The sequence below is a fragment of the Esox lucius genome, chromosome 5 (assembly GCF_011004845.1).
Source record: "Esox lucius isolate fEsoLuc1 chromosome 5, fEsoLuc1.pri, whole genome shotgun sequence".
Taxonomy (NCBI): domain Eukaryota; kingdom Metazoa; phylum Chordata; class Actinopteri; order Esociformes; family Esocidae; genus Esox; species Esox lucius.
This window is the reverse complement of record NC_047573.1, coordinates 24,638,009-24,665,382: the sequence shown is the minus strand read 5'-3', so window position 1 is coordinate 24,665,382 and position 27,374 is coordinate 24,638,009. Positions and strand designations below refer to the sequence as shown.

General features: G+C 40.5%; 1 protein-coding gene across 5 annotated transcripts; it reads left to right on the top strand.

Moving 5' to 3' along the window:
• On the top strand, positions 1 to 24,186 carry nlrc3 (NLR family, CARD domain containing 3). 5 transcript variants are annotated; one of them, XM_020046958.3, is made up of 19 exons: positions 1 to 299; positions 7,152 to 7,335; positions 8,016 to 8,279; positions 8,451 to 10,197; positions 11,950 to 12,036; positions 12,627 to 12,710; positions 12,898 to 12,981; positions 14,094 to 14,177; positions 14,305 to 14,388; positions 14,612 to 14,695; positions 16,533 to 16,616; positions 17,828 to 17,911; positions 18,171 to 18,254; positions 19,064 to 19,147; positions 19,347 to 19,430; positions 19,548 to 19,631; positions 20,041 to 20,124; positions 22,497 to 22,580; positions 22,670 to 24,186. In XM_020046958.3, exons 2-19 carry the CDS (start codon positions 7,212 to 7,214, stop codon positions 22,758 to 22,760), a joined length of 3,405 nt encoding a protein of 1,134 aa, XP_019902517.3. In that variant the 5' UTR covers positions 1 to 299; positions 7,152 to 7,211; the 3' UTR covers positions 22,761 to 24,186. The 5 variants fall into 5 exon arrangements, with proteins under 5 accessions (XP_019902517.3, XP_028975942.2, XP_019902516.3 ...); XM_029120109.2 differs by lacking the exon at positions 1 to 299 and adding an exon at positions 943 to 1,240 and having other exon boundaries at positions 7,150 to 7,335; XM_020046957.3 differs by lacking the exon at positions 1 to 299 and adding an exon at positions 3,753 to 3,792 and having other exon boundaries at positions 7,150 to 7,335.
• The last annotated feature ends 3,188 nt before the right edge of the window (positions 24,187 to 27,374 follow it).

Below are 27,374 nucleotides of genomic sequence, written 5' to 3'. Positions count from 1 at the left end.
AACACAGGAAGAGGGGAAAATTCATAGTACTCAGCGAAAGCGGAGTCCTCTCATATGTTTTTTTTTGTTTGATGTGCAATGTCATTTAGGTGCAATGTCTCACATTATCTTCAGGAGTGAGGCAGCATTGTTTTGGGAGATAAAAAGCCTTTGGGTTTCTCCTAAGTTGTCTTTTTAAGGTGCTGAAGAGAACAAGTGAGATCCACTGAAGCAAGGCAGTTGTTCGGTTTTCAGCCCCTTCCAGGGGAAAGGGCCATTTACACCTGTTGACCCAGTCACCTCTGCACCAGGAGCCCATGGTGAGTTGACCTCAACAAGCACTCTCCACTGAACCTTAGTTTCACTCGAGCCAAATTCGGCAAGATATAACACTGTGCAAAGATGCACATTGATTGTGTATTTGGTGAAGGTGTGTCTCATCACCAATGAGGGCTTTTTTTTTACTTCTGGACTGGGCTTTATGTCTTTAACTTATTTCTTAACATAACTTATGTCATAAACGTACTGTATACTTGATAATACGTTAATGAAATACTCAATCTCTGTTCTGTTTTTCCCCATGGAGGTCCACATGGCATTACTGTAAGCATAGCCACTTTCACCCACTTCATTCACTTTTTTTCACTACTTCCTCATTTCTCTTTAATAGCCATTGTTTCTAAACTCTGCTGCAACCAACAGACATGTGCAAGCAGTCAAGTGTGGCCCCACAAACCCGTACGCAGGAAGTAAGATATGTTATGAACTCTGTGGACTGCAAATCTTGACATACTTTTTTAACTCCAGCTCCCCTAACGCTTTCTCGTTGACAATGAGGTGTATCAACGCTTATGCACCAGGAGTTCATATGCCGTTCCAATAGCTACTTGACTATCGTCAAAGAGTAGCACACTCCTTTGCTCCCGTTACTATAGTAACATCAGTGTGTCTCTCTGTTTTTGTGTCTAAAGCGAGATATGATTGTCGATTCCAGGCCATTGTGGGTTTTATCTCAGCGTCTCGTCACTGAAATTGCGTGTGTCTCGCACCAGACCGGAAGCTGACAAACTATCTCCACACCTCAAGCAGTACTTTTTGGGGTTCGGTTTGGCGATGAGTTGAGTCAACTTCCGCTGGTTAAGACAGACATACTTTACAGGAAGATGTGCTTTGCTGTCTGTGTGTCTCACTGGAGTGAAAACATGGTATTAGCTACTAAACTTTGTATACTATGCTACTTTAACACATCAAGATTTTAACGGTAAGGTGACCCTTATGTTCTTCTGTTAATTAGAACATTTATGTAAATTAAGTTGGGTCAGTGGGTAGAAGGGTGATTTTAATGATAGATGTTCTTCAAAGAATTTATACTTCCATCAGTGACTTATACTTCCATTTTAAATCGCTTAGAGATTTTAATTCATTATGATTACTTAATTACATAATTGCATCTCATCTTATTTGTAATGCATCATTACCCAGATTTGGAAAAAACTAAGAATGCTTTGTAGAGTACTGAAAATGTGCATGCCCTGAATATCTATGGACATTTATTTCAAAAGAAAATAATGGAACTTTATTCATAATAGGCTGCACAGCACCGTTTCTTTCTTCAGTTGAATTGTAAATGGAAAATACAGATTGTCAAAGAGAGACATAATGCTTGTTTTTTGGGGGGTTTTCACATAAGGCATACAGAACATCACAAAATGGTCTATTTTTAGACCTAAATCTGTACAAGCCTGATTAAACAAGTAACTGAAAACATGCATACAATTACCAGAGCAAATGGATCACATGTTGCATTTCTTTTTTGGAAATAATGTCGACCTAGATTGATCAGAGAAATGAAGTGTATTCAGGTAGTAAAAAGCTCAGTTAATGGTCCTATTATTCTTTGACATTCAATGACAACATCAAGCTTGTAACTCCACCAGCTCTGATGCATCTGCACATTTTAATGTTTTTCTCTGTGTTGCCCAAAGGTGGGTAAGATACCTCTGAACACTTCTAAATTAATTCAGATAAAACCATAATTAAGATAAAACAGTAATTATTCATTTTCAATTAAAAGTAAGTTAGCAAGTTGGTCCTCAAAACAAAACATTCTCCTTCAGTTATTATATTAGCTGTCCTGTTTACCCCTCTGTCTTTTTATTATTTTACTATTTATTTACCGGGTATGTATATACTAAAAATTATTTTTTATTTTCTGTAGGATCTTGGAGCAATTAATACTAACTGCCTAAACAACAGATTTTTCACCTTGTCTGCTCTGGAATTTGATCTAGCAAAGTTTTGATCATTGGTCAGATGGTCTAACCCCTAGGCTCACCTTCTGCTCGAAGCAGTGTGTTCCCCACCCGCTTTGTCCATATGCAGTGGGGAGAACAAGTATTTGATACACTACCGATTTTGCAGGTTTTCCCACTTACAAAGCATTTAGAAGTCTGTTATTTATATCATAGGTACTCTTCAACTGTGAGTGACGGAATCTTAAACAAAAATCCAGAAAATCACATTGTATGATCTTTAAGTAATTAATTAGCATTTTATTGCATGACATAAGTATTTGATACATCAGCAAAGCAGAACTTAATATTTGGTACAGAAACCTTTGTTTGCAATTACAGAGATTATAGGTTTCCTGTAGCTCTTGACCAGGTTTGCACACACTGCAGCAGGGATTTTGGCCCACTCCTTCATACAGACCTTCTCCAGATCCTTCAGGTTTCGGGGCTGTTGCTGGGCAATACAGACTTTCAGCTCCCTCCAAAGATTTTCTATTGGGTTCAGATCTGGAGACTGGCTAGGCCACTCCAGGACCTTGAGATGCTTCTTACGGAGCCACTCCTTAGTTGCCCTGACTGTGTGTTTCGGGTCGTTGTCATGCTGGTAGACCCAGCCACGACCCTCTTCAATGCTCTTACTGAGGGAAGGAGGTTGTTCGGCAAGATGTCGCGAAACATGGCCCCATCCATCCTTCTCTCAATACGGTGCAGTTGTCCTGTCCCCTTTGCAGAAGTGGTCTATTTTTGTCTCATCAGACCACATGACCTTCTCCCATTCCTCCTCTGGATCATCCAGATGGTCATTGGCAAACTTCAGACGGGCCTAGACAAGCACTGGCTTGAGCAGGGGGACCTTGCGTGCGCTGCAGGATTTTAATCCATGACGGCGTAGTGTGTTACTAATGGTTTTCTTTGAGACTGTGGTCCCAGCTCTCTTCAAGGCATTGTCCAGATCCTGCCGTGTAGTTCTGGGCTGATCTCTCACCTTCCTCATGATCATTGATGCCCCACGAGGTGAGATCATGCAGGGAGCCCCAGACCGAGGGAGATTGACCATCATCTTGAACTTCTTCCATTTTCTAATAATTGCGCCAACAGTTGTTGCCTTCTCACCAAGCTGCTTGCCTTTTGTCCTGTAGCCCATCCCAGCCTTGTTCAGGTCTACAATTTTATCCCTGATGTCCTTACACAGCTCTCTGGTCTTGGCCATTGTGGAGAGGTTGGAGTCTGTTTGATTGAGTGTGTGGACAGGTGTCTTTTATACAGGTAACGAGTTCAAACAGGAGCAGTTAATACAGGTAATGAGTGGAGAACAGGAGGGCTTCTTAAAGAAAAACTAACAGGTCTGTGAGAGCCGGAATTCTTACTGGTTGGTAGGTGATCAAATTCTTATGTCATGCAATAAAATGCAAATTAATTATTTAAAAATCATACAATGTAATTTTCTGGATCTTTGTTTTAGATTCCGTCTCTCTCAGTTGAAGTGAACCGATGATAAAAATGACAGACCTCTACATGTTTTGTAAGTAGCAAAATCAGCAGTGTATCAAATACTTGTTCTCCCCACTGTATTTACATTTAAGTTGTTTATCAGGTTTGGGATCAAATTGTGTTGACTAAGAAAACATTGTATGGCTGAATTGTTACATGATTTCGGGCTGCTTTACGTTTTATTTTATAACACGTTTTAGGCCAATGAGACCGTTGTTCTCCGATTTCTCCGCTCATCACACAGAGTAGTATTCTGGAATGCGTTCATCAAACTGTATTATGCTCAGTGGATGTGGAGGGGTGATTGAGGCAAGGGTTGTACGCATGCCTGCAGTAGTTTGGATACTGGGTAACTTTTTGGCACTGAAAGCTAACCATGGGCCTAATCAAGGGGCTCCTGCACACGTCCTGGTGTATTACATTTGATTCGTATTCTGAAGCACTGGCAGCAAGAGTGGAGGCTTAGATGGCTGGGGGGGGTCCCCAGGAGAGATTTGATTACCACTGCATTACGGTATAAGCAGGTCTGTTCCCAATCTGCATTAATGGCCAGATGTTACAATGTCCATTTCTGTACTGGTAAGTATTGCTTACATCTCTTTGCATGTCAGGTTGCCTTTTTCGTAGGTTCATCTTCAATAATAAGGATATTAGCAATGGCAAAGTATTTGTTTCACTACATTAAATGCATGTCAATATTTTAATAATCAAACTTTAGTCAGCTCAAAGGTTTGTAGGTTTCTATGTACAAGCTGAAATACAATCCGCAAATAAAAGACAAGTTGTATATTGATTGATGACAAATTTATGGTTCTTAAAACTGCCTGGCTACCCGGAGCTCTTAATCTAGCCAAATTATATAATTTTCAGACTGAATTAAATTGTGAACAGTTGTCAGGCAATCTAACATATGCAATCAAAATGTTTTTCTTAAAGAAAGTACACATGCTTAAGAATTTTCCATATTGTACTTGTCAAAATAAGTATTTCAGACACTTTTTACATATGCACCATTGGACTTTACATGCCATTCCTTATCAATGGCTTGTAAAATAGAAGTTTGGAAGTTAAAGCAGATTCCTGGGCATTTGGCAGAGGGACGTGTCGACAAGCAAAGCAGTAGGCAGAGTTCTGGCTTTGGGAGTAATCAAGCTATGGATATTTGAATCAAGAGTCATTGAATGCCTTGCATAGTTCTTCGAAATGCTACCGTTACTAGGATACCAATAGGTGAACTTTTAGATATTTTATTCAAGTTAATCTTAAACATTTACAAATATGCGGTGAAAACAACATATACTGGATAAGGCATTTGCTAGGTAACGTACCTTGACAAACAAATTCCACAGCCGGCTGTGCTGGAGGGATTGTATTATCTCGATGGTCACCCCCAAAATGGAAAATGGTAGTTGACTGCAACTGCTGTGCTTAGAGCTAAGAGGCCATTATCTTTTCCTGTAATAAAACATGAAAACTAAAGAACTGGTTGTGTGCAATGTGGTGTTTAACATTTAATATTGTTAAAGTATTCTTATTTGGCTACTTGTTTTGTACTATGAGTGAGGACAGGGTTGGTTTATCCAGTGCCCAACTCAAAGCTAGATAGTCAGTTTATTAACCTGAGGTAACTCTAATGTTACTGTTCTGGAGATAGTTAGCTAAAATTGCTTTGCTTATGTACTGTACTGTTAGTATCAGAGGCAACATTATATTTCTGAAGGACTATAATCATGCAAAATGAGTTGCAAAGTCACCTTAATGTCCGCTAGTTATCATTATTAGTTAAAACACTAACATGATGTAGCTAAAGGTGAAGTAATCCATACTAGATATGTAAAACATGACACCAACCTGTTCAGTTTCACTGGTTTGCATGTTTGTTGACACCCCCCTGCTTGGATGACCGGATTTCCTCAAAGATGTAATTTGCCTTGCCAATGGAATCCATGCAGGCTTGATTCAACTAAAGGGTGAATCAAGATCATCCCAAATTATCCATCATTGCTGTGGCTAGTTTGACTCCCAGAACTCCAAGGCCTCTCTTTTAGACAGCACCAGACTCCATAACCCATCTAATACTTTACTCTTAGAGGTTGAAACATTACTAAAGTACACAGCACAGATGAAGATGCAAACTCGGCAAGAATTCAAGGACAACTGCTACAGTTAATATTTCTTGGTCCCCAAGAAGGCTGGGATGTTACGTCCCATGGACTGGTGTACCTTCAGCTTCTATATGGTCAAAAGCCACCAGCTGTCTGGGTCACAGTGGATGGTTCACATCAATCTACAGCAGCGTCTCCAAACCCTGTTCTTGGGCGCCTGCCCTGCATGTTTTAGATCTTCCCCTGCCCTAACCTGATGTGTCTCATGAAGGACTTGATAATGAGGTGATCATTTGAATCAGGTGTGACAGATCAGGGAGAGATCTAAAACATGCAGGGCAGGGAGGTGCCCAGGAACAGGGTTGAGAAACTCTGTTTTAAAGGACGCATACTTCTATGAAGGTTCATCAAGGCTGTAGCCTGTGAGTTTATAGTCCTGTGTGCCTTTTCCCAGGTGGTTGAGGACAGCCTGGCACCCATCTGGGACAGGGGGCTCAGTGTGCTGACTTGTCCAGACTCCATGCTAGTGGCTGGAATCAAGGGAACATGTAATAGCACACTTCAAACCTGGTATTTCACATCCTTAGTGCATTTTAGTCCTGGGTTTTGAGTTGGACTGAGTAGAAAAACATACTTATCCCCATAGAGGCTGGCACGCGTGGTATGTTTGCGTGTGTACTTGCACATCAGAATGCCTGATCTCTGAGAGTCCCCATCATACCTGAGCTCTTAGCCCCATCTAGACATCTGCAGTTATTATTCCTCCCTGGTAGAATTCCAAATGTTCCTATGAGCCTTTGAAAGAGGGCCTATTATTTCACATTTTAAATGTCCAAATCACCTTTATAGTCAAATCAAATAAGGAGTTGATTTTCAGGTGATTCAGGATTTTTTTAAATACTTCTTTCACTTCCAATAATGTACTGGAGGCTTGTAATGTCCTGTAGCAATGCCACCTATTTACTGAAGTGCAGAAACCCAGTTCTTACTTCAATCGCTAATCTGAATCATTTCACTTCACCCTGGTGACTCTTGCTTGTACCATTAGTTTTGTAAACACATGCAAAAACCGTCCTGTTAATTGGCCGCGATGAATAACTGAGGAAAAAACGTTAATGAAAGGATTTTAATGCCTGCTGATTTGTTTTTGTGAACAAAAAGAATGTTGTTCCGATCAATGATAGAAAAGGCCATTATACTGTGCTGACAATAAAGAGTGCTCCCATCACAATGTCATGATTCTGTGCCTTTAGGCGAAACATGTTTTTATGTATGTTTTCAAGAGTTATTGGATATGGAGAGAGGTGGACAGGAAGATCTTTAGGCTGGAACTTGCAACACATCCATGGAGAAAAGCAGTCATTACGATTCTATCCTGGACCTGAGCAAACGAATCCCATGGCAAGAGGACTGCTATGTTGACCTCCAATCTAGGCCCAGCTCTTCTTCCTCCAAGGGACAGATTGAAGGTAATGACCATTACTGTTGGTGCATTATAAGCTGTGTTCGTGTTATTTCCCCAGTCAATGAAAACAGTGCATGAATGTATGCACATGTTGGAAATGTATTAATGTATGTCACTCTGGATACAGTCGTCATGAAAGGGTAAAGTGTAATGAATGTAGCCATGTACAAGTTGTACCAGACAACCATTTATGTACCACATTTAAAAAGAACAATCAAATAAATCTGTACTCATTGACAGTGTACAGTATACCATATGATTGTCTCTTTTTTTTTTTTTTTAAAGAACAAACAAATGTTAAATAAAGACTACCTGAATGGATATGTCTTTTTTTTTTTTTTAAATAAACAACGTGATGACCTAATGTCCCACTCTCAAAACTTGATTCAGGTCCTATGGGGTCCTGTCACAACATCCAAAGTTTTTGAAAGGCCTAGTGAAACCTTATTCAAATATTGTGGCAGGACCTTAAAAGGAACAATTCGTGCACCTTTTTCAGTTATTTTTCAGTCACAATAAAATACAAAAAGAAAGAAAAAGTGAACATAATTCTTTATGACACTGTAAATGCATAAATGTACTTAAAGTACAAATTGCAGATACATCATTGTAATTAGGATTCAGAGCTGTGTGTATGATAGATTGATTCGCCCTCATCCTGTTGTGGATTTTTTTGTGCCCCAGAAGTGGGCTGGATCCACCAACACCAGAGGCAGCTGGAACTCTTCATTAACTCTACCCTCCTGGAGAGAGCACTGTCTCACATGAGGAAGCTGGACCTGCTGAACCAGGCAGAGGAGGCACACGTGCAGGCTGGTGGAAAGCTTCCAGAGCAGATTGGCAACCTCACCTCCATCCTAGAAAGCAAGGGTCCCAGGGGCTCCAACGCCCTGCAGGCCTTCATTGAGAACGTTGACTCCCAGGTGTCCCAGCTGATCATGAAGCATGGTGAGAAGCAACCTGTTGGTTGGCAAATGTATAGGCTTATAAAGTGTGCCTGAGGATTGTAGTGCATCTTATCCACATATGCCAGTGATACAGCTATATATGTTAAATTTTTTTGCTCCAAAACTATTGTAAGCTATCGTTATCAGTAATTTAATCTTCAACTTCACACAGATCCTATGGTTCAAGAGCACAAGAAAGCTCTTCTGTTGCAGTATCCCACACCAAGTCAAAACCCCTTCCCTAGTCTGTCCAGCCCAGACTTCTCCTCTTCCAGAGTCTTGCTTCTGGTTGATGGCCTCTCAGACCTCCAGCAAAAGGAGCATGATATCATGCAGGTGGAGGCCACCCGTGGGTCACAGAGACACCATGGCAGGCAGCTGGCACTTACCAAGTTCCTGGAGCCGCTCACCCGGGTCAGCCTGCCACCCAGGGTCTCTCTCACAGTGGGTGTTGCTGGTATCGGCAAGAGCACCTTGGTAAGCCATTTTGTACAACTTTGGAGCCGAGGCGAGATCTACACAGATGTGAGTTTTGTCTTGCCCTTCGCCTTCTGGGAGCTGAACGCCATGGAAAAGGTATCTGCGGAGAGACTGGTGAAGTTGGCCTTTCCTCACATGACGGACCCCAGCCTGGTGCTGAGTGGTGCCTGTCGGACATTGCTGATCTTTGATGGTTTAGATGAGTTCCGATGTCCCCTGGATTTCTCAGAGGCTGCACCATGCACCGACCCCAAGAAGGAGGTGTTGGTGGAGGACTTGGTCACAAACATCATCCGGGGAAACTTGCTTCCTGAAGCAGTGGTCTGGGTGACCTCCAGGCCGGCGGTGGCCTCGTTAATTCCCGGGGGACTCGTGGACAGGGTGACTGAGGTCCCTGGATTCAGCCCAAAGGATATGCAGCAGTTGCTGACCCAAAACTTCCCTAAAGGAGAGACAGCAACTCAGATATGGGCTCACATGCAGTCCAACAAGATCTTCATGGTGATGTCTTACATCCCTTGCATTTGTTCTATATTATTGGTTACCCTTGGGTACATGTTGGAGAGTGGCTGGCAAGAGGGCCTTCCCAGGACCTGCACTGAGCTTTACTCCCATTTCTGTGCCATGAGGGCTGAAGCCGGTGAACCCAGAGGCAGAGAGTCCAAGATGGACCCGCTTTATGGCAACAATCGCAAGCTGTTGGCTAGTTTGGGCCGACTGGCATTCTATGGACTTCTAAAGCACAAGTATACTTTCAGTGAACAGGACATGAGGGCCTATGGAGTAGACCTTCCATCCACACAAGGTAGCCTCGGAACTGGAATACTAATTCGCAAAGAATCTCTGATTTGTGTGGCCTACCGTTTTAGCCACCTTACTGTGCAGGAGTTCTTGGCAGCTACATATTACCACATTTCCTCCAAACGGGCCATCTTTGACATGTTCACCGAAAGTGCCATGTCCTGGCCCAAGATCGGCTTCCAGAACCACTTCAGAAGCGCACTGCAGAGGTCCCAGCAGGCTGAAGATGGTCACTTGGATGTGTTTGTACGGTTTCTGGCAGGGTTGCTGTGTCCGGCAGCAGTGAGGCCACTGGCAGGGTTGCTGGCCCAGGGCAAAGACGATGGGGGCCTCCGGGTTTGGGCGGCAGGGCTTCTCCAGGGCCTGCTGGGCAGCGGGGGAGCTGTGGTGTCCCTGCGTTCAGTCAATGTGGCCTACTGCCTGCAGGAGTTGCAGCACACAGAGGTGCTACGCAGTGTCGAGGAGGATCTGCGCTGTGGCAGCCTGGGAGGGAAGCTAACACGCACACACTGCACTGCGCTGGCCTACCTGCTGCATGTGTCTCCAGAGTGCAACGAGGAGACCAGTCTGTCGGCCTGTCTCGACTACAGCACCGTCAAGAGCCTGCTGCCTCAGCTGCTGTACTGCAACCATCTTAGGTTAGTTTATTTCACTTGGTCTGTGAGAAATAAAGCTAATTGATTGAATCCAAATTAGCCATTTACATTTATAGTATTCATCTTATATTCATTATATATAATAACCATTTGGAGCAAACTTCTTTTTGAAATTTTTTTTTAAAGACATTTTCAAATGCCGTGATAAACCCCTTCATACCATTTTAGATTTTTTTGGGATTTGTCTCATGCTTTTTATGAGAAATATAATTGTAAGATAAGGATGTCCATAATATATCTCCAGTAATAGTGGAATAATAGTGTTTCACAACATTTATTCACCAGCAAATTATTTTTGTTGCATTTTTGCCTACATTCCTGAATGTATATTCATCAACAGAAGACAGTATTTGCCCATTGACAAAAAAACATTAAGTTGTTGCAAAATTTTCAAATTAAAAACAAGGACTGCATGGTTTAGGGAATCATTATGCCATCTAAATAATTGTTTATATCATTTGAATAATAAGATGTTTACAGCTTTTGTAAGATGGTCAGTAAAAGAGGAATCTTACTTGAGTTAGTTGCGTAACCCCGTCTCACAAGATAGACAACATAGTATTTGTACATCTAAAATACTATTTATTTGTATATCTTTCTTTGAAAGTAGGTTGCATTTCATAAAGGTTTGCTAAATGTATGATATAATAAGAATTTAATAACATTTATGATATGTTATGAATTTGAGAAAAAGTAAAATTTTTGGGGGGGGATTTGCTAAAACATATGACATGATATTAATTGGATTGGAACTGAATTGATGTTGATGAATAATAATGATGTAATGCAATTCTCTTAGATTCCACGTGGAGAATACATTCTACATATTAACCCTTTAAGAGTAAAAATCAAAAAATGTATTATATTATCAATAATTGACCGAATTATTGACAAAATGTTCTGCCTCTGCGTACATTTCAGCTAATTGTGTAGTCATGCGGCCTCATTAATATAAATATCACTTTGATGTCACACACAAACAATCTCACATGGCTACTTTTAAAAAACAGCAAGAGCAGTGAATCCACCTCAGTGCCAAATGTGGCGCAACTTTATAAAATAACTTTTTCTCACATCTGAGCTGTACTAGCAAAAATTGCATGTCACTAGTTAGTGTCTAGTTAAAGTTTTTTAAGATTGGTAATTAGATGCATGATCAGGTATTGCTGAACGGCAGGTTCTGTTAAGTTAGACACAAAGCAGCTCTAACAACTATGGTCAAGCTGGCTAATAATGCTTAATCTTGATGGAAATGTGTAAAATTGTCAGGAATTAAATGATTGCTTGTCGCTGTTAAAACAAATTGGCCCTCTACAAACTTAGTCCATTTTTGCCTGACACTGGGTTTTTTAGGGAAGCTGAATTAAGATATATTGCTATAGGCTCTTAGCCTGACTGGTGTGGCATAATGCAGAAGACCATTATTTCAGAAGAATCTGGAATTATTTCTGAACCATCTGAGATGGTAGGTGTAAATCCTCCAGGTTCATTTTGAAGTGGAATGACTCTCAACCTCTGTCTCAAGAGGTCTTAAACCCTTTTAGGTACGCTGTTCCCCATCATATTATAGCCCTTGCCTGTCCCAGAAATAAAAAAGGGGGAAAGAAATATGTCGATACATGACAAAAGTTAACGGTCAGAGGAAGTCCTTGCCATATTTTGGAAGTATTTATGGTTAAACATATCATTGCCAGTCCCCTGTGATGGAGTATTGATATATCTTGACATTTTCAGATTGGAAAATAACCATTTTAAAGATGATGTCATGGAACTACTGGGAAGCTTACTGAGTGCGAAGGACTGTCATCTTCAGAAGATAAGGTCAGGAGCTATTAATACATTTCTCAAGAGTGACTCTATTCAGTGTTGTGTCGGGGGAAATAGCTGGAACCAAGCAAAGTCTATGAGCCTTTGAGTAGCTTCTATAATGACCGTGCAGGTGTAATCCGTTATCAACTTGCCTTGTTTCCGTACTTTAGTGTATGTTGAACTCGTTCGTAAGTGTCCAATCCTGTGCATAGGGCTGCCACTGGGACTCTTCGAGTACTTGTGATGTTATTAGATTCAATCACAGAACCTAATCAAATAATTAGTTTAATTTGTTGGGACCCCGACGGCGACACAGCTACTTCTAGCATTATAAACCCCATGAGACCTCGGGTCCTTTTATTCTGGTAAAATTGACACAATAATTAAACAGTTTCTTCTTCACACATTTTGCATTGGTGGCCTTTCAGTTCAGGTCATTCAGGTTCATTGCAATGCTTTCAGTGCAATGTTTCATTTTATTTACAGGAAGATATTTATGATTCACTGCAAAAGCACAGACACACAAACACAGGTCATGATTACTATTGAATGTCCAGAATTGCATTGTTGTATTATGATGGTCTTTTATGCTCTTTTATTAGTCTGGCAGAGAATTCCATCGGTAACAAAGGTGCCAAAGCCCTGAGTCGAGCACTGCTGGTTAACCGGACCCTGAACACACTTGAGTAAGTGAGACCAATTTGACCCCATATTTATGAATAGCAGGGGACTTATCTTCATGACAATGTCACTTAACTGAAACCTTCTAAAGAACTAAAAGAAAACCATCTATTGGTTTTATAATAAGCATGAAAATCTTGTATACGATCAATATGTTTTCCTTTGGTTAAGCATAAGTTGTTTGTGGCTTAGTCTCCGTAGCAACAACATTGGATCTAAAGGCACAAAGTTTCTATCAGAAGCCCTCAAGATGAATCAGTTCCTGGTGTCCATTAAGTGAGTAACTACAGCGCTGAGTGACATTTTTCACATCCTTTTCATCAGTGTCTCCTTTTGCTGTCTCTAATTCAAAAAGGGATTGTGTTTTTCTTAGTAACTCAATCATTTCTTGAAACAATGTTGATGATTTTCAAGACACAGTAAACAACAGTTAATGTAGACGACAATACACAACAGTAAATGTTTTCAAAATTGTTCAAATTGTATGCCTTTAGCAAAGTTGACAGTGAAAATGAAAAGTGGCTCCCTTGTAAAAAAAATACATGCAAAGTCAGAATGTTGTAGATGATGACTTCGGAGTACCCAGAGTGACTTTAAAGTAGGTTTGTTTTTGGCCCTATTGGTTAGTGGCCATAGAATGCTTTCTTCTTTAACCAGTTGAATGCCACAGGGTTAAACAAGCTCTGTGATAAGAAGCAGAACACTTTTGCAAGATGGGCATCAGAGGACACATCTTTATACAGCATTTTCCATCCCACAATTATTAGAAAGGGGCAAACAATGGGTTAAAACATTTTAAATTAAATCAAAACATTGATGTAATCCAATTGAATTATCTGCATGTCCACAATATTGTATAACAATGTATGTAAATCGACAGTTACCTATATCTTTCCTAATTTTGTATCTGATTGACTACTGATAAAGCCATTCACAATTGTGGGCAGAAGTATTTACTGATTGCAGTAAATACTGAACAAATTTGCAATGTGAAATCTTTAATTTGAACAAATCACTTTACAGTGACTTTTTGGTATTCATTCATGAAAATGTATTGGGCAATAAATGCACAAAGGGCAAAACAATTATCAGACATTAAATTGTGTTGAACCATTTATCCCTTGTTGTTCTGCCATAGGTACAGTTTAAAAACAGTCAGAAATTACATATGACAGAAATCTATTCAAACCTTTGGTGTTTGGTGGGGGTGGGTGGGGGGGGGCTAATGTGGTCTGATTCTCTGGAAGACATGCAATTGAAACCTCAAATCTGCAAAATGTTACAGCTGGGGGGAAAAGGTGATGACTGACAAGTTTTTGATTGTATTTGATTTTAGACTAACTTATCCTCTCAGTGTAAAGTTGCTGTTGTTCACTTGTATTTTTCAGTTTACAGAATAATCTGATTGAGGAGGAAGGAGCTCGTGCTCTGGCTGATGTGTTGCTGTCCAAATGCAAGCTTGTCTCGCTCAAGTGAGTTAATCCGTAGTGTCTGTGAGTGTCTGTGGGTCTCGGTGAATGTCTGTTTGTGTGTTTTTGTGTCTGTGACTGTGACTTTGCACAGCAACCGGTCAACATGTCCTGACCCCTGTTGTTCCAGTGTACAGAAGAATTGTATTGGACCGGATGGAGCCAAGAGACTTGCAGAAGCACTGAAGACAAACCGGACACTTACAGAGCTGATGTAAGGACGCTTGACCGTCATTTCATTGGTTCATAATACTGGCGGTCTGACCAGAAATGAATGTACACGTATTATGATGGTTACTCTCCACTACGCAACAAAAGTACTTTTATTGATTAGTTTGGGTTGTATTACCTTGAAAACCTGGTTACCACTGACTACGAGTATTGATGGAATGTTGCTTCTTTCTTAAATTCAGTTGGGTTTTTGTGTGTGTCTGCAGTCTGTGCAGTAACCAACTGGGGGACAAAGGCACTGCAGCCCTGGCCCAGGCCCTGACAGTCAACCACTCTCTCCTTTCATTACAGTCAGTGTCCTACCAACGTGATGTTACGTTACCTGACATGACGTCACTGCAATGCTGCTCTACTGCTTAAAATTATATTTTTTTCTGGCGCAATTGCCTCCTGCTGGTTCTTTCATGATTGCTCTGCTATACACTCACCTAAAGGATTATTAGGAACACCTGTTCAATTTCTCATTAATACAATTATCTAATCAACCAATCACATGGCAGTTGCTTCAATGCATTTAGGGGTGTGGTCCTGGTCAAGACAATCTCCTGAACTCCAAACAATGTCAGAATGGGAAAGAAAGATGATTTAAGCAATTTTGTGCGTGGCATGGTTGTTGGTGCCAGACGGGCCGGTCTGAGTATTTCACAATCTGCTCAGTTACTGGGATTTTCACGCACAACCATTTCTATGGTTTACAAAGAATGGTGTGAAAAGGGAAAAACATCCAGTATGCAGCAGTCCTGTGGGCGAAAATGCCTTGTTGATGCTAGAGGTCAGAGGAGAATGGGCCAACTGATTCAAGCTGATAGAAGAGCAACTTTGACTGAAATAACCACTTGTTACAACTGAGGTATGCAGCAAAGCATTTGTGTAGCCACAACACGCACAACCTTGAGGCGGATGGGCTACAACAGCAGAAGACCCCACCGGGTACCACTCATCTCCACTACAAATAGGTAAAAGAGGCTACAATTTGCACAAGCTCACCAAAATTGGACAATTGAAGACTGGAAGAATGTTGCCTGGTCTGATGAGTCTCGATTTCTGTTGAGACATTCAGATGGTAGAGTCAGAATTTGGCATAAACAGAATGAGAACATGGATCCATCATGCCTTGTTACCACTGTGCAGTCTGGTGGTGGTGGTGTAATGGTGTGGGGGATGTTTTCTTGGCACACTTTAGGCCCCTTAGTGCCAATTGGGCATTGTTTAAATGCCACGGCCTACCTAAGCATTGTTTCTGACCGTGTCCATCCCTTTATGACCACTATGTACCCATCCTCTGATGGCTACTTCCAGCAGGATAATGCACCATGTCACAAAGCTTGAATCATTTCAAATTGGTTTCTTGAACATGACAATGAGTTCACTGTACTGAAATGGCCCCCACAGTCACCAGATCTCAACCCAATAGAGCATCTTTGGGATGTGGTGGAACGGGAGCTTCGTGCCCTGGATGTGCATCCCACAAATCTCCATCAACTGCAAGATGCTATCCTATCAATATGGGCCAACATTTCTAAAGAATGCTTTCAGCACCTTGTTGAATCAATGCCATGTAGAATTAAGGCAGTTCTGAAGGCGAAAGGGGGTCAAACACAGTATTAGTATGGTGTTCCTAATAATCCTTTAGGTGAGTGTAGAGCACCAGTTCTGTTAGTCACATCCAGTTAAAAATCTCTGAACCGGACACATCTTTGGGTTGCTCCTCCTTCCAGTTCACTGCACCTAGCAATTGGAATCAACTACAAAATACTATAAAACTCTCTACATTTAAAGACACAACCACACATTAACGTCTGTCTGTAACTGCTTCGTATGATGTGCCTATTCGTTGTAGTGTTTTGCATTGTTGTCCTCTTGTCTTTGCCTACATGTTGCAAAAATGTCTGTTTTGTGCTCTATTGTTTTTCCTTTGTCTGCTTCCAGGTATGCTTTTTAATCATTTATGTTATTAGTTTCAATTTAGTTTAGTGGTCTCTCTACACTGTAACTGTGCTGTCTGTGTTGTCCCTTTAATTAAACCCAATACCCAATGCTGATATTGTAAATAAGAATTTGTTCTTAATTACTTTCCTGGTAAAATGGAAAAAATTGGTCATTTCGTTGGTCTGTTCCCATTTACAGTCTGCAGAGTAACTCCATCAGTAACAAAGGGATGACCGCATTAACCAAGGCTCTGCGGTTGAATCGTGGACTCATCTGTCTGAAGTGAGTACATTTCATACACTGCTCACATCAAATTATCTGTAATGAGTGTGACTGAAGCATTAATCAGTTGAATTATATGACGGCTTATCTCAACTGTGATTGCAATTATTATTTTTGTGGCTCCCTAAACTAATGTTGTTGCTGTGTTCCGGTTGTACACATAATCTGAACATCTGTCTCCCAGACATACACTACTGTTCAAATGTTTGGGGTCTCTTAGTGATGTCCTTTTTTTTGAAAGAAAAGCTTGTTTTTGTCCTTACAAATAACATCAAATTAATCAGAAATACAGTGTGTAGACATTGGTAATGTTGGAAATGACAGATTCTTTGACTGGCCAATAAAAAGAGAAGACTAAGTTTGGCAAAAGAACACAGACACTGGACAGAGGAAGATTAGAAAAAAGTAAATGCAGTCAGCTTGTATTCTGTCTATAATGGAGTGGCCAGCACAGTCACCGCATCTCAACCATATTGAGCTGTTGTGGGAGTAGCTTGACCGCATGGTATGTACATGCCAATCAAGCCAGTCCAACCTGAGGTGCTTCAGGAAGAATGGGGTGAAATCTCTTCAGATTATCTCAGCAAATTGACAATTAGAATCCAAAGGTCTGCAAGGCTGTAATGGCTGCAAATGGAGGATTATTTGACAAAAGCAAAGTTTGAAGGACACAATTATTATTTCAATTAAAAAACATTATTTCTAACCTTGTTAATTGCTATATTAACAAGGTTCATTTTGCCATATTTCTTATTCAGACTCATTTCATGTATGTTTTCATGGAAAACAAAGACATTTCTAAGTGACCCCAAACTTTTGAACGGTAGTGTATCTGTCGATTTTGTCATTGACTATTTAGAATCCACTGAACACATACTGATTAGAAGAATTGGGAGGTTCATTTAAAACTGTCTAATTTGGTTTTGGTGAGAGTTAATCCAAGCGTGCTAAGAAATAAATGCAGCAACCTGTTGCAGTCAATTTAACACAATGAACCTTTGGTTTGTAGCTAGATGATTATTGTAAATCTTCTTAACTTTCCTAACCTTCTATACTCACCTTTCTAAATTCACCATTGATCCACCCTTGAAGTAAAGTTAGCAAGATCCAGATATCAAATAATTTGATCCAATACATAACCAACCTCAGACCTAGTCCTTAGTCCTGTCCTGTTTTAGTCCTAGTCCTGTTTTCCTTCCCCTCTCTGCCAGTCTGCGTGAGAACTCAATTGGAGTGGAGGGGGCTAAGGATATGGCCAGGGCTCTGCAGGAGAACAGCACTCTCCAAGATCTTGAGTGAGTCACAACACCACCTGTCAGAACAGGCCATTACCTCCACCACTCGTAGGCACAAAAAGGGACTAGCTTTCTGGAAATGTCTCCATCCTGGTGTGTTGCATAGTGAGGCCTCTGTGATTCATTTCGACAGCAGGAGCACTGCTAAGTTTTATATATAGAGCTGGAGTCATACAGACTACATAAATGTTAAAGGTTTCTTTGTTTCTAGGTTTGATATTCATTTACTTTCTTTTCATTTCTAATTTGTGTGCGTCAGTCTCACAGCGAACCTGCTGCACGATGAAGGGGTGAAGGCCATTGCAGGAGCTGTGAAGGTCAACCGAGCGCTTACTTCTTTACAGTAAGTAAGATCTGGCAACGTGAGGGGAATATCTGCAGACTACAAAACCATCTTAATTCCTGGCTGCAGAACAATCAGAATCACCTTTCATTACTAAGTAAATGTATCCATACTCAGAATGGCAACTGGTGTTATGGTACCACTAGCATTAGACAACATGAATGGATACACAGAGTTAACATTCAGTTATAATATACAATGAGCATAAGACGAGATATGAGAGGTGAGTATATAGCATTCAAACATTAAAGTTTGGTTATAGTGTACATAGATGCAGGGAGGTGAAAGGTTTGAGTACTGTATAGTTAATTTATTTAGTTTACACATTAAGAGTTGTCTTAATGTGTCGGATCTGTTTGCACATCTTCTGTGTTGCTTCCACTTGGTCAGGAAGCCATGGATGCATTGACAGATGGAGCTGGAACTGGAGAGCTTGTCTTGCCGTAGTTCTTGAACGATGGTGTTGAAGGCAGAGCTAAAGCCCACAAACCATATCCGTGCTACGTCCTTGGCTTTCTGAAATGTTGGAGGAGGTACTGTAGTCAAGGCCCGTAGTGCCGCGTAACAGCCCTGCGGGCCCTCTAGGCAGTGTGTCGAGGGACGCGTCTGTGATGATGAGGTGAAAGTTACAGGTCTGAAGACATTCAGGCAGCGCAACCTTTTCAGTTTTTTCAGAAGCGGAACAATTTGAAAGAGGCAGGATTGGTGCACTGTGCGGGAGACCGATTGGGTGTCGACAATATGTCTGAGTGCAGGAACACTCACAAGCTTACAAAGTTTAACATTTACTTTCCTCCTGTGTTTCCCAGTCTCCAGTGGAATTTCATCAAATCCACAGCCACTAAAGCTTTGGCCCATGCTCTACTCACCAACGCCACTATGAAGCTACTCGAGTAAGCACTGAAACTCTTGCTGACACATTTAATAGGAATTGTTAGCCTCCTTTTGTTGCTGGTCCGATGGGGGTTCCACTCTGTCAAAACTCAGTTGATAGTCACGAACAGTAAATTGGCCAAGTCTGGAAATCAAAGATCCGTCATATGCCATTGATTGACTGGGGATATTTCTCTAACTGTGTGTGGGTGTGTTTAGTTTACAGGAGAATGCCATTGGAGACGAAGGAGTTGTGGCGCTGGCCGGAGCCCTGAAGACAAATGCGTCTCTCTGTACTTTGTGGTTAGTTTGCCATATCTGTATTTAAAACTGACCTAATGAGGTGCCTCAAATTCTGCAAATATCACTGATGGAGGTGAATGACTAAACCAGGTGTATGTGTGTGTTTTCTCTTTTTAGTCTCCAGGGTGTCTCAGCTGGCAGGAGTGGTGCCATCTCGATGGCAGAGGCTCTGATGGTCAACAAAACCCTGCATACTCTGGAGTGAGTCTCTCCCTCTCTAATTAGCCAATGTTATCCCATTTACTCCTGTTATGTCGACATGCAGTGGTTCTCTCTCCCAGTTTCCCTCCCATATCCTGCTGTCTTTCATGTGTTCCTCTCTTGTAAAAACATGTTGACAGCCACGTTTAGCTCGCTCTCATGATCACTTAGTAGTCCGCTTCCGTGCAGTGGAGGGTACATTAGTGTTGGCTCAAAGGGACGGTACATATTTATAGAAACGGTAGCAGTTAAAGAAACAGCAGCAGGCATATCCTTACATTTACCATTTCACTAGTTCCCATTCCAGCCATTACACTAAGCTTGACCTCTGACCTTATCAGCCGTTAATGGTCCTTTTGTCCTATAATGTTTTTTTTTTCTTTCTATCATGTTCTTTTGCATATTCCAGCCTACGAGGGAATGCCATAGGAATGGAGGGAGCCAAGGCCCTGGCCAATGCACTGAAGACGAACCGAACACTCAGATCTTTAAAGTGAGTCCTTTTGGTCCAGTGGATGCTTCAGTTCAGAGAGGAGAGTCCTGTAAAAGCATGTACTGTGTGTGTCCATAATAGTCTACAAATAGCACATCCACATTACATTCCCACTTGCACCTTCATCTTTCTAGGAAACATTGCACCATTAAAAGAGCATTCTACTGGTTGTGAAACTGGCCCTGTCAAGCCAAAACAGGTCTCAAAGAATGTTGTGCTATGTCACGTATGTGCCAGTTCCTGAAAGGTCTCTAGTTTGAATCCCTGAGTCAATAATGTATGTGCTCTACAGTGGATATAAAAAGTCTACACACCCCTGTTAAAATGCCAGGTTCTTGTGATGTAAAAGAATGAGACAAACATAAATCATGTCAGAACCTTTTCCATCTTTAATGTGACATGTAATGTGAACAATTCAATTGAAAAACAAACTGACATTTTTGAGGGGCAAAAATAAAAACTCACTGAACAAAATTATAAACGCAACACTTTTGTTTTTGCCCCCATTTATCAACTCTAAGATCTAAGACTTTCTCTATGTACACAAAAGGCCTATTTCTCTCAAATATTGTTCACAAATCTGTCTAAATCTGTGTTAGTGAGCACTTCTCCTTTGCTGAGATAATTCATCCACCTCACAGGTGTGACATATCAAAATGCTGATTAGACAGAATTATTATTGCACAGATGTGCCTTAGGCTGGCCACAATAAAAGGCCATCAGTCAGGAAGTTAAAGCTTTGTTGCAAATGGGTCTTCGAAATGTACAATGACCCCAAGCATACTTCCAAAGTTGTGGCAAAATGGCTTAAGGATAACAAAGTCAAGGTATTGGAGTGGCCATCACAAAGCCCTGACCTCAGTCCTATAGAACATTTGTGGGCAGAATTGAAAAAGCGTGTGCAAGCAAGGAGGCCTTCAAACCTAACTCAGTTACACCATTTTGGTCAAGAGGAATTGGTCACAGTTAACCAATTCCTCTTGACAGTTAACCAATTTCCATTGTGGGAAGCTTGTGGAAGGCTACCTAAAACGTGACCCATGGTAAACAATTTAACAGCCATGCTACCAAATACTGAATGTATGTAAACTTCTGACCCCCTGGGAATTTGATGAAAGAAATAAAAACTGAAATCAATTATTCTCTCTACTATTATTCTTACATTTCACATTCTTAAAATAAAGTGGTAATCCTAACTGACCTAAGAGAGGGAATTTTTACTATGATTAAATGTTAGGAATTGTGAGCAGCTGAGTTTAAATGTATTTGGCAAAGGTGTATGTAAACTTCCGAAGCTGGAAGCAACCATCACAATCAAATGCTCCAGGTTTCTTGCTGACCAGAAGTGCTAACCCTGGTTAAATAGAATGGGATGGGGGAGTGCTTTACCATTTTCCCTAAAAGCCATTGTGGGTGCAAAAATAATAAACACGGTATCTTTGAATGGACAGACTAGGCTGATCAACAAAAAATCACATGTCAACAATGTTTCTCTCCCAAATATTATCAGAGGACTGTAAACCCAGGTAAACGAAATTGTATATGAACATATACAATATATCTGAACACACATATTGCTCTGAACACTGTAACATATATTTATATTTTGGTTTACAGCCACCAATACTAAATTGAAACGTGCTGTGGTATTATTAGGAGACTGTGTCAAACATGGAATTTCAAATTAGTAACACCCAGTGTTTTTTTGGTTTCAATTCCTGAACAGCCTGTCTGTTTGTGTGGTATAACAAAAATATTTGAGAGACATTTCAAATTAGTTATATATCGTATTAAATTATTTTAATGTCACTGGTGTCTGGCAACAAGCACTGAGGAATCCACAGAGGTGTATAAAATCTGCTCCTCAGGGGCTACACTTTCTGCAGATAATGTGTTTATTAGTAATAATAAACCTGGCACCAAACATTTGTGGCTTTAAATGTATTACATACAGTGGAGATAGGTACAGAAACCTCTGTTGAAACTTTGATTGTGCTGGTTGTTTTTCCAACTACACCCTCCAAGATTTTACATTTTTTATAGATATCATTAGTCACACTTGATCTCTATCTTGCTTGGAACTAAACTGATGTATTTTCGTTGTTTTTTTCATTACAGTAGTCCAATTAAGCACTGAGTCAGTGTTGAGCAGAAAGCATTTGATTTATGCCCCGGACCATAAAATGCTAACGCACATGTACACGGTTATGGTTGGATCCCGCTGTGAAAGCACTTTCCTTGAAGCCCCATCACGTGCAATAGACAGGCTGTACTGTCCCTTAGGTTTATTTTGGCCTGGTAGTGCCTCAGACCTAACGATGGATTCTCAGTAAGCATTTGATACCTTGTTAATGGATGTTTTGTATGTGCAGTCTGCAGGAGAACTCTCTGGGAATGGATGGAGCCATATTCATTGCCACAGCCCTGAAAGGAAACCATCAGCTAACTTATATAAAGTGAGTGTATTTTGTGATAACTTTTAATATATAATAAGTATTTGTGTGGTTTGTGTTTGCTCAGGCATCAATGCATTCTTCTTCACTAGTTTGCAGGGGAATGGCATTGGCGAATCGGGCGCAAAGGTAATCTCAGACGCAATCAGAACCAACTCTCCTGACTGCGTGGTAAAGATCTGAAGGCATGGGGCACCAGGAGTCAAAAGCTGGGCTTCGAGTATATTACCTGGGACATGCTTCATTCAAGTGCTATAGAAATTAAGTTCCCAGTGGGACATTTGACCTGAATGACCCTCCACGTCAGACAAAGTGTGGAAACTCAGAATATTTGTTACCTGAGTGTCCGAGCTTCTTCACCACCACGCTTTTAACCATGTATGCTTGGTTTTTTAAAATAACTAGCTGTATTTATGAATAATGAAGGTATTCTGTTTATTATCGATGTTAAGCAGTCTCTTATTTTAGGATTAGCAATGTCAGGAAATACATCAAGTTAGCTAAAATCTTTATTGGTCGACAAATCCCAAGCACTTCAACACAATTCATGTCAAACCTACAATTTCCCACAAAACACATTCTGGCTCTTACCAGCTGTTGAAGCTAGCCTTATTCAGGAGTCATAAATGTTACTGAACATTCTGAGCATTTTTCAGATTAGAGAATCAACGATCTTGTGTCAGCTCAATACTCCAATACTTAACTTTTCTAAAGTTATTTGTAGTTCATTGGTACTCTCAGGAAATGTGTACATTTGGGGATGTACTGTATTGTGGAACCTTGGCAGTACAGCTTAGTACTGGGTTCTTGGGAAAAGCTTGTTCATCCAGGTTGCCACATTTATTTTGCTCTGCATTGCTTCAGTGTTAAATATTGAATGGAGTGCTAAAATGGTTTGACATAAAGGTAATTTAATGTAAATATGTATTACATGATGTATTTTTTTATTTGTTTATTTAGTTCAATTGTCTTTATTTCCACTGAGGAAAAATATGTTAAACAGTGCAGATGACATAAAACAAAGCAAACATGCAGTAGTGTTTGGAAACCCAAGAGGTTTTGCATAAAAACACCATGCAAAATTGAAATACTGTGAAAACACAAAAACCATCAAAACAAACATTACTTCTCAAAGCACCTGCATGCACAGTGCCTTAAGAATGTATGTATGTGTGACAGGACATGCAGAATACACAGAATATAGAGTGTGTTATAGTGTGCATTGACCAGTATGCCCATATGGGAAGATCTCATTACCTACACAACTAGTCAATATAATACATGCAGAAGAAGGGCAGGATCATCCATACAGGGCATTAGTAAATATGTGTAATCTGGAACTTACCCAAGACAGATCCCTCACTGGTTTTTAATGTGAGGCTAATCAAGCCAAATGCGCTGAACTAGGGAAGAGTGGGGCAGAGGCAATCAACAGCATGCAAGATTTGAACTTTCTAGCATATATTAAAATCTTTTTAGAAGAAAATGCCAACTCTCTGTAGCGTTTGTGCAATAACTCAAATTGCCCTGCACTCCTCAAAATAATAGCATTTTTTAACATTTACTTTGGCTAAATGTATAATATACAAAATTGTCCACACTGTCCATCCATCCATCTTCTTCCGCTTATCCGGGGCCGGGTCGCGGGGCAGCAGTCTAAGCAGAGATGCCCAGACTTCCCTCTCCCTAGACACTTCCTCTAGGTCTTCCGGGGGGACACCGAGGCGTTCCCAGGCCAGCCGGGAGACATAGTCCCTCCAGCGTGTCCTAGGTCTTCCCCGGGGTCTCCTCCCGGTGGGACGGGCCCGGAACACCTTCCCAGGAAGGCGTTCCGGAGGCATCCGAAACAGATGCCCAAGCCACCTCAGCTGACCCCTCTCGATGTGGAGGAGCAGCGGCTCTACTCTGAGCTCCACCCGGGTGACAGAGCTTCTCACCCTATCTCTAAGGGATTGCCCAGCCACCCTGCGGAGAAAGCTCATTTCGGCCGTCTGTATCCGGGATCTTCTCCTTTCGGTCATGACCCAAAGCTCATGACCATAGGTGAGAGTAGGGACGTAGATTGACCGTTAAATCGATTGACCGGTAAATATGTTGTTAACATATTAAATTTTGGGAACAGAAAACTGTACTGAGAAGATGTTTTGCCAATTAAAATATTATCAGAATTCTGGCCCAGGTTGAACTCACTGTCTGTTCACACTGCTCAGCTACTGGACTTCTGTCTCCTGGGGAGTGGAAATAACAACCAAATGCTTAGGATTTATACATCCAGTGGGCCATCTGGCTCCAAGTTCTAACTGTGGGAGTAGTGTTACAAATTTCAGCAGGCATCACATCAACAAGAGGATGATAGACAGTTGAAGATATCTCCATGATTCAGCTGGATCCAGCATTACATCCAGCTCATGTTGTTTTCTTGGACTAGATTCTATCGGAAATGTGGTAACTCAAGACCTTGAGACAGGAAGCATCAAAGTTTTCACACTTTCATAGTTAATTCCACTTTCATAGTCCAATGAGATCCTCAAAGGAGAAATGTGAAATCTCCGCCCAATGAGTATCAAAACTCTGAGAAATTTTGAAATTGTTTTCTTATGGGTGTGCAATTGTGGATATCACCTTATGTTTCATGTCAATCTCAGTAATTTTTTGCACATAATGTTCAAGTTATTTGTATTTCAGAATAAAGGTAGTGTATTTAATGAGATATGTATTAATAAATACAGAGAATGCCTTTTCTAATCACACCTTTCAGTATATGCTAATCCTTAACCTAATTAAGTGTCTTTAATTACTAAAACTAACAGTATTTACTGTAGTAACAAAATATTTACATTATTAGTAGTATTACTGAGGAACTACCTGGTGATATGGTTGTTGAGGAATTGGTTATTACACAATTGGAATTGGAATGTGTAATAACTAACAATACAAAATGTAATTACATGTTTGTAACCTGGTAATTACAATATCAATAACTCGTACCAAAATATAATCTTGGTACATGCGATTACAAAGTAACAACCGCTATGTGGCCTTTTTCAGACTATAAAATGTTTTTCTTAAAAATACTTACCAACATAAAACCAATACTAACAAGCAATAGTAAGATCAATCTTGATGATTACGGCTACAGCTCATTGAAATTGAAAATCCAGTATCTCAAAATATTAGATAAAAAAAATCTATAATACAGAAAGTGCTCATACTGCATCAATGCGGCGTGGCATGGAGGCAATCTGCCTGTGACACTGCTGAGGTGTAACAGAAGCACAGGTTGCTTTGATGGTGGCCTTCAGCTCGTCTGTGTTGTTGGGTCTGGTGTATCTAATTTTCCTCTTGACAATACCCTATAGATGCTCTATGGGGTTCAGGTCAGGCGAGTTGTTTGGCCAATCAAGCACAGTAATACCATGGGCAGCAAACCAGTTAACAGTCGTTTTGGCACTGTGGCCAGTTGCCAAGTCCTGCTGGATCAGGAAATCAGTATCAGTATCAGTAAAGCTTCTAAGCAAATGGAAGTATGAAGTGCTCTTCAATCTCCTGGTAGATGGTTGCATTGACTCTGGACCAACACCAGCAGATGACATGACACCCCAAATCATCACTGACTGTGGAAACTTCACACTGGACTTGACTCTGTGCCTCTCCACTCTTCCTCCAGACTCCGGGACCTTGATTTCCAAATGCTAAATTTACTGTAATCTAAAGAGAGGACTTTGGACCACTTAGCAAAAGTCCAGTTATTTTTCTACTAAGACGCTTCTCAGGTCTAGAGATCTTCTCAGGTCGACATTTCTGTATTGTAAATAATTTATTGTAATATTTTGAGATACAGGATTCTTGATTTCCATGAGCTGTAAGCCGTAATCATCAAGGTTGAAATAAACAAGGCTTGGAATGTTTCACTTTGTGTGAGGAATCTAGAATATATGAAGGTGTCACGTTTTGATTTGAATTACAGAAAGAATATTCAAAATTCTGGTGATGTACCTGTAGACTGTAGTTCACTCAGTGGATGATTGTCTCTTGAATACTGGCAGGTTTAGTTACCATCAAGAAGACCAGCCATGGGGTCTCACATTATCGGTGGGATTATTATTATAATAATGTTGATTCAATTAAATGTCTTGTCTTGCATACGTCTGACTAGGTCCCATATTGTGAGAACTTATTCAGGCTGAAAAAATCTTGCCGTGTTCAGAAATAGAAAGACTGCGGGTCTCCCTTTAAACAGCTGTAATCACTAGCAAGATTCCAATATTTGGAAATGTACATTAATAATTTAGTAGATGCTCTTATGACATTCTTATACATGTTTCAAATATGTACGTGGACCACTGTTCATGCGTTTTGTGATTGTGAACCTTTAAAGCCTAACTAATCCAAATGGTATCTTCTTGGTGTTGGCTTGATCTATTTACTTCAGAATAAAACATGCTTTCAAACCACAGGGCCTATGCGTTACTATTAAAATGGATGTTTCGCTTCAATTTATGTATTCATTTATTAAAATTTGAAAACAATATAGTTGCTTGTATCAAATGGCATTATTGACTCTTCACGTGTAACGACATGACTATAAGTTAAGACAAACCTGTCTGAGCTATATGTTAAATAGACTATGTAAGGATATATTATATCCTGAACCCCAACCAAAAATAATACACTTCAGTTAGACTATCGCAAGCCATTTTAATTTGGTTTTTAATACATTATAGATGAACAACCAAAAATAATTATCTTGCACATCCAAAGAACAATTAACTAAATGCAAAGAAAGTGATTCTGTAA

Coding starts and splice junctions, on each gene's coding strand:
- nlrc3 (XM_020046958.3), top strand. CDS start 7,212: ATGGAGAAAAGCAGTCATTACGATTCTATCCTGGACCTGAGCAAACGA. Junction 10,198..11,949: donor CTGTACTGCAACCATCTTAG/GTTAGTTTATTT, acceptor TGACATTTTCAG/ATTGGAAAATAACCATTTTA. Junction 14,389..14,611: donor CGGACACTTACAGAGCTGAT/GTAAGGACGCTT, acceptor GTGTGTCTGCAG/TCTGTGCAGTAACCAACTGG.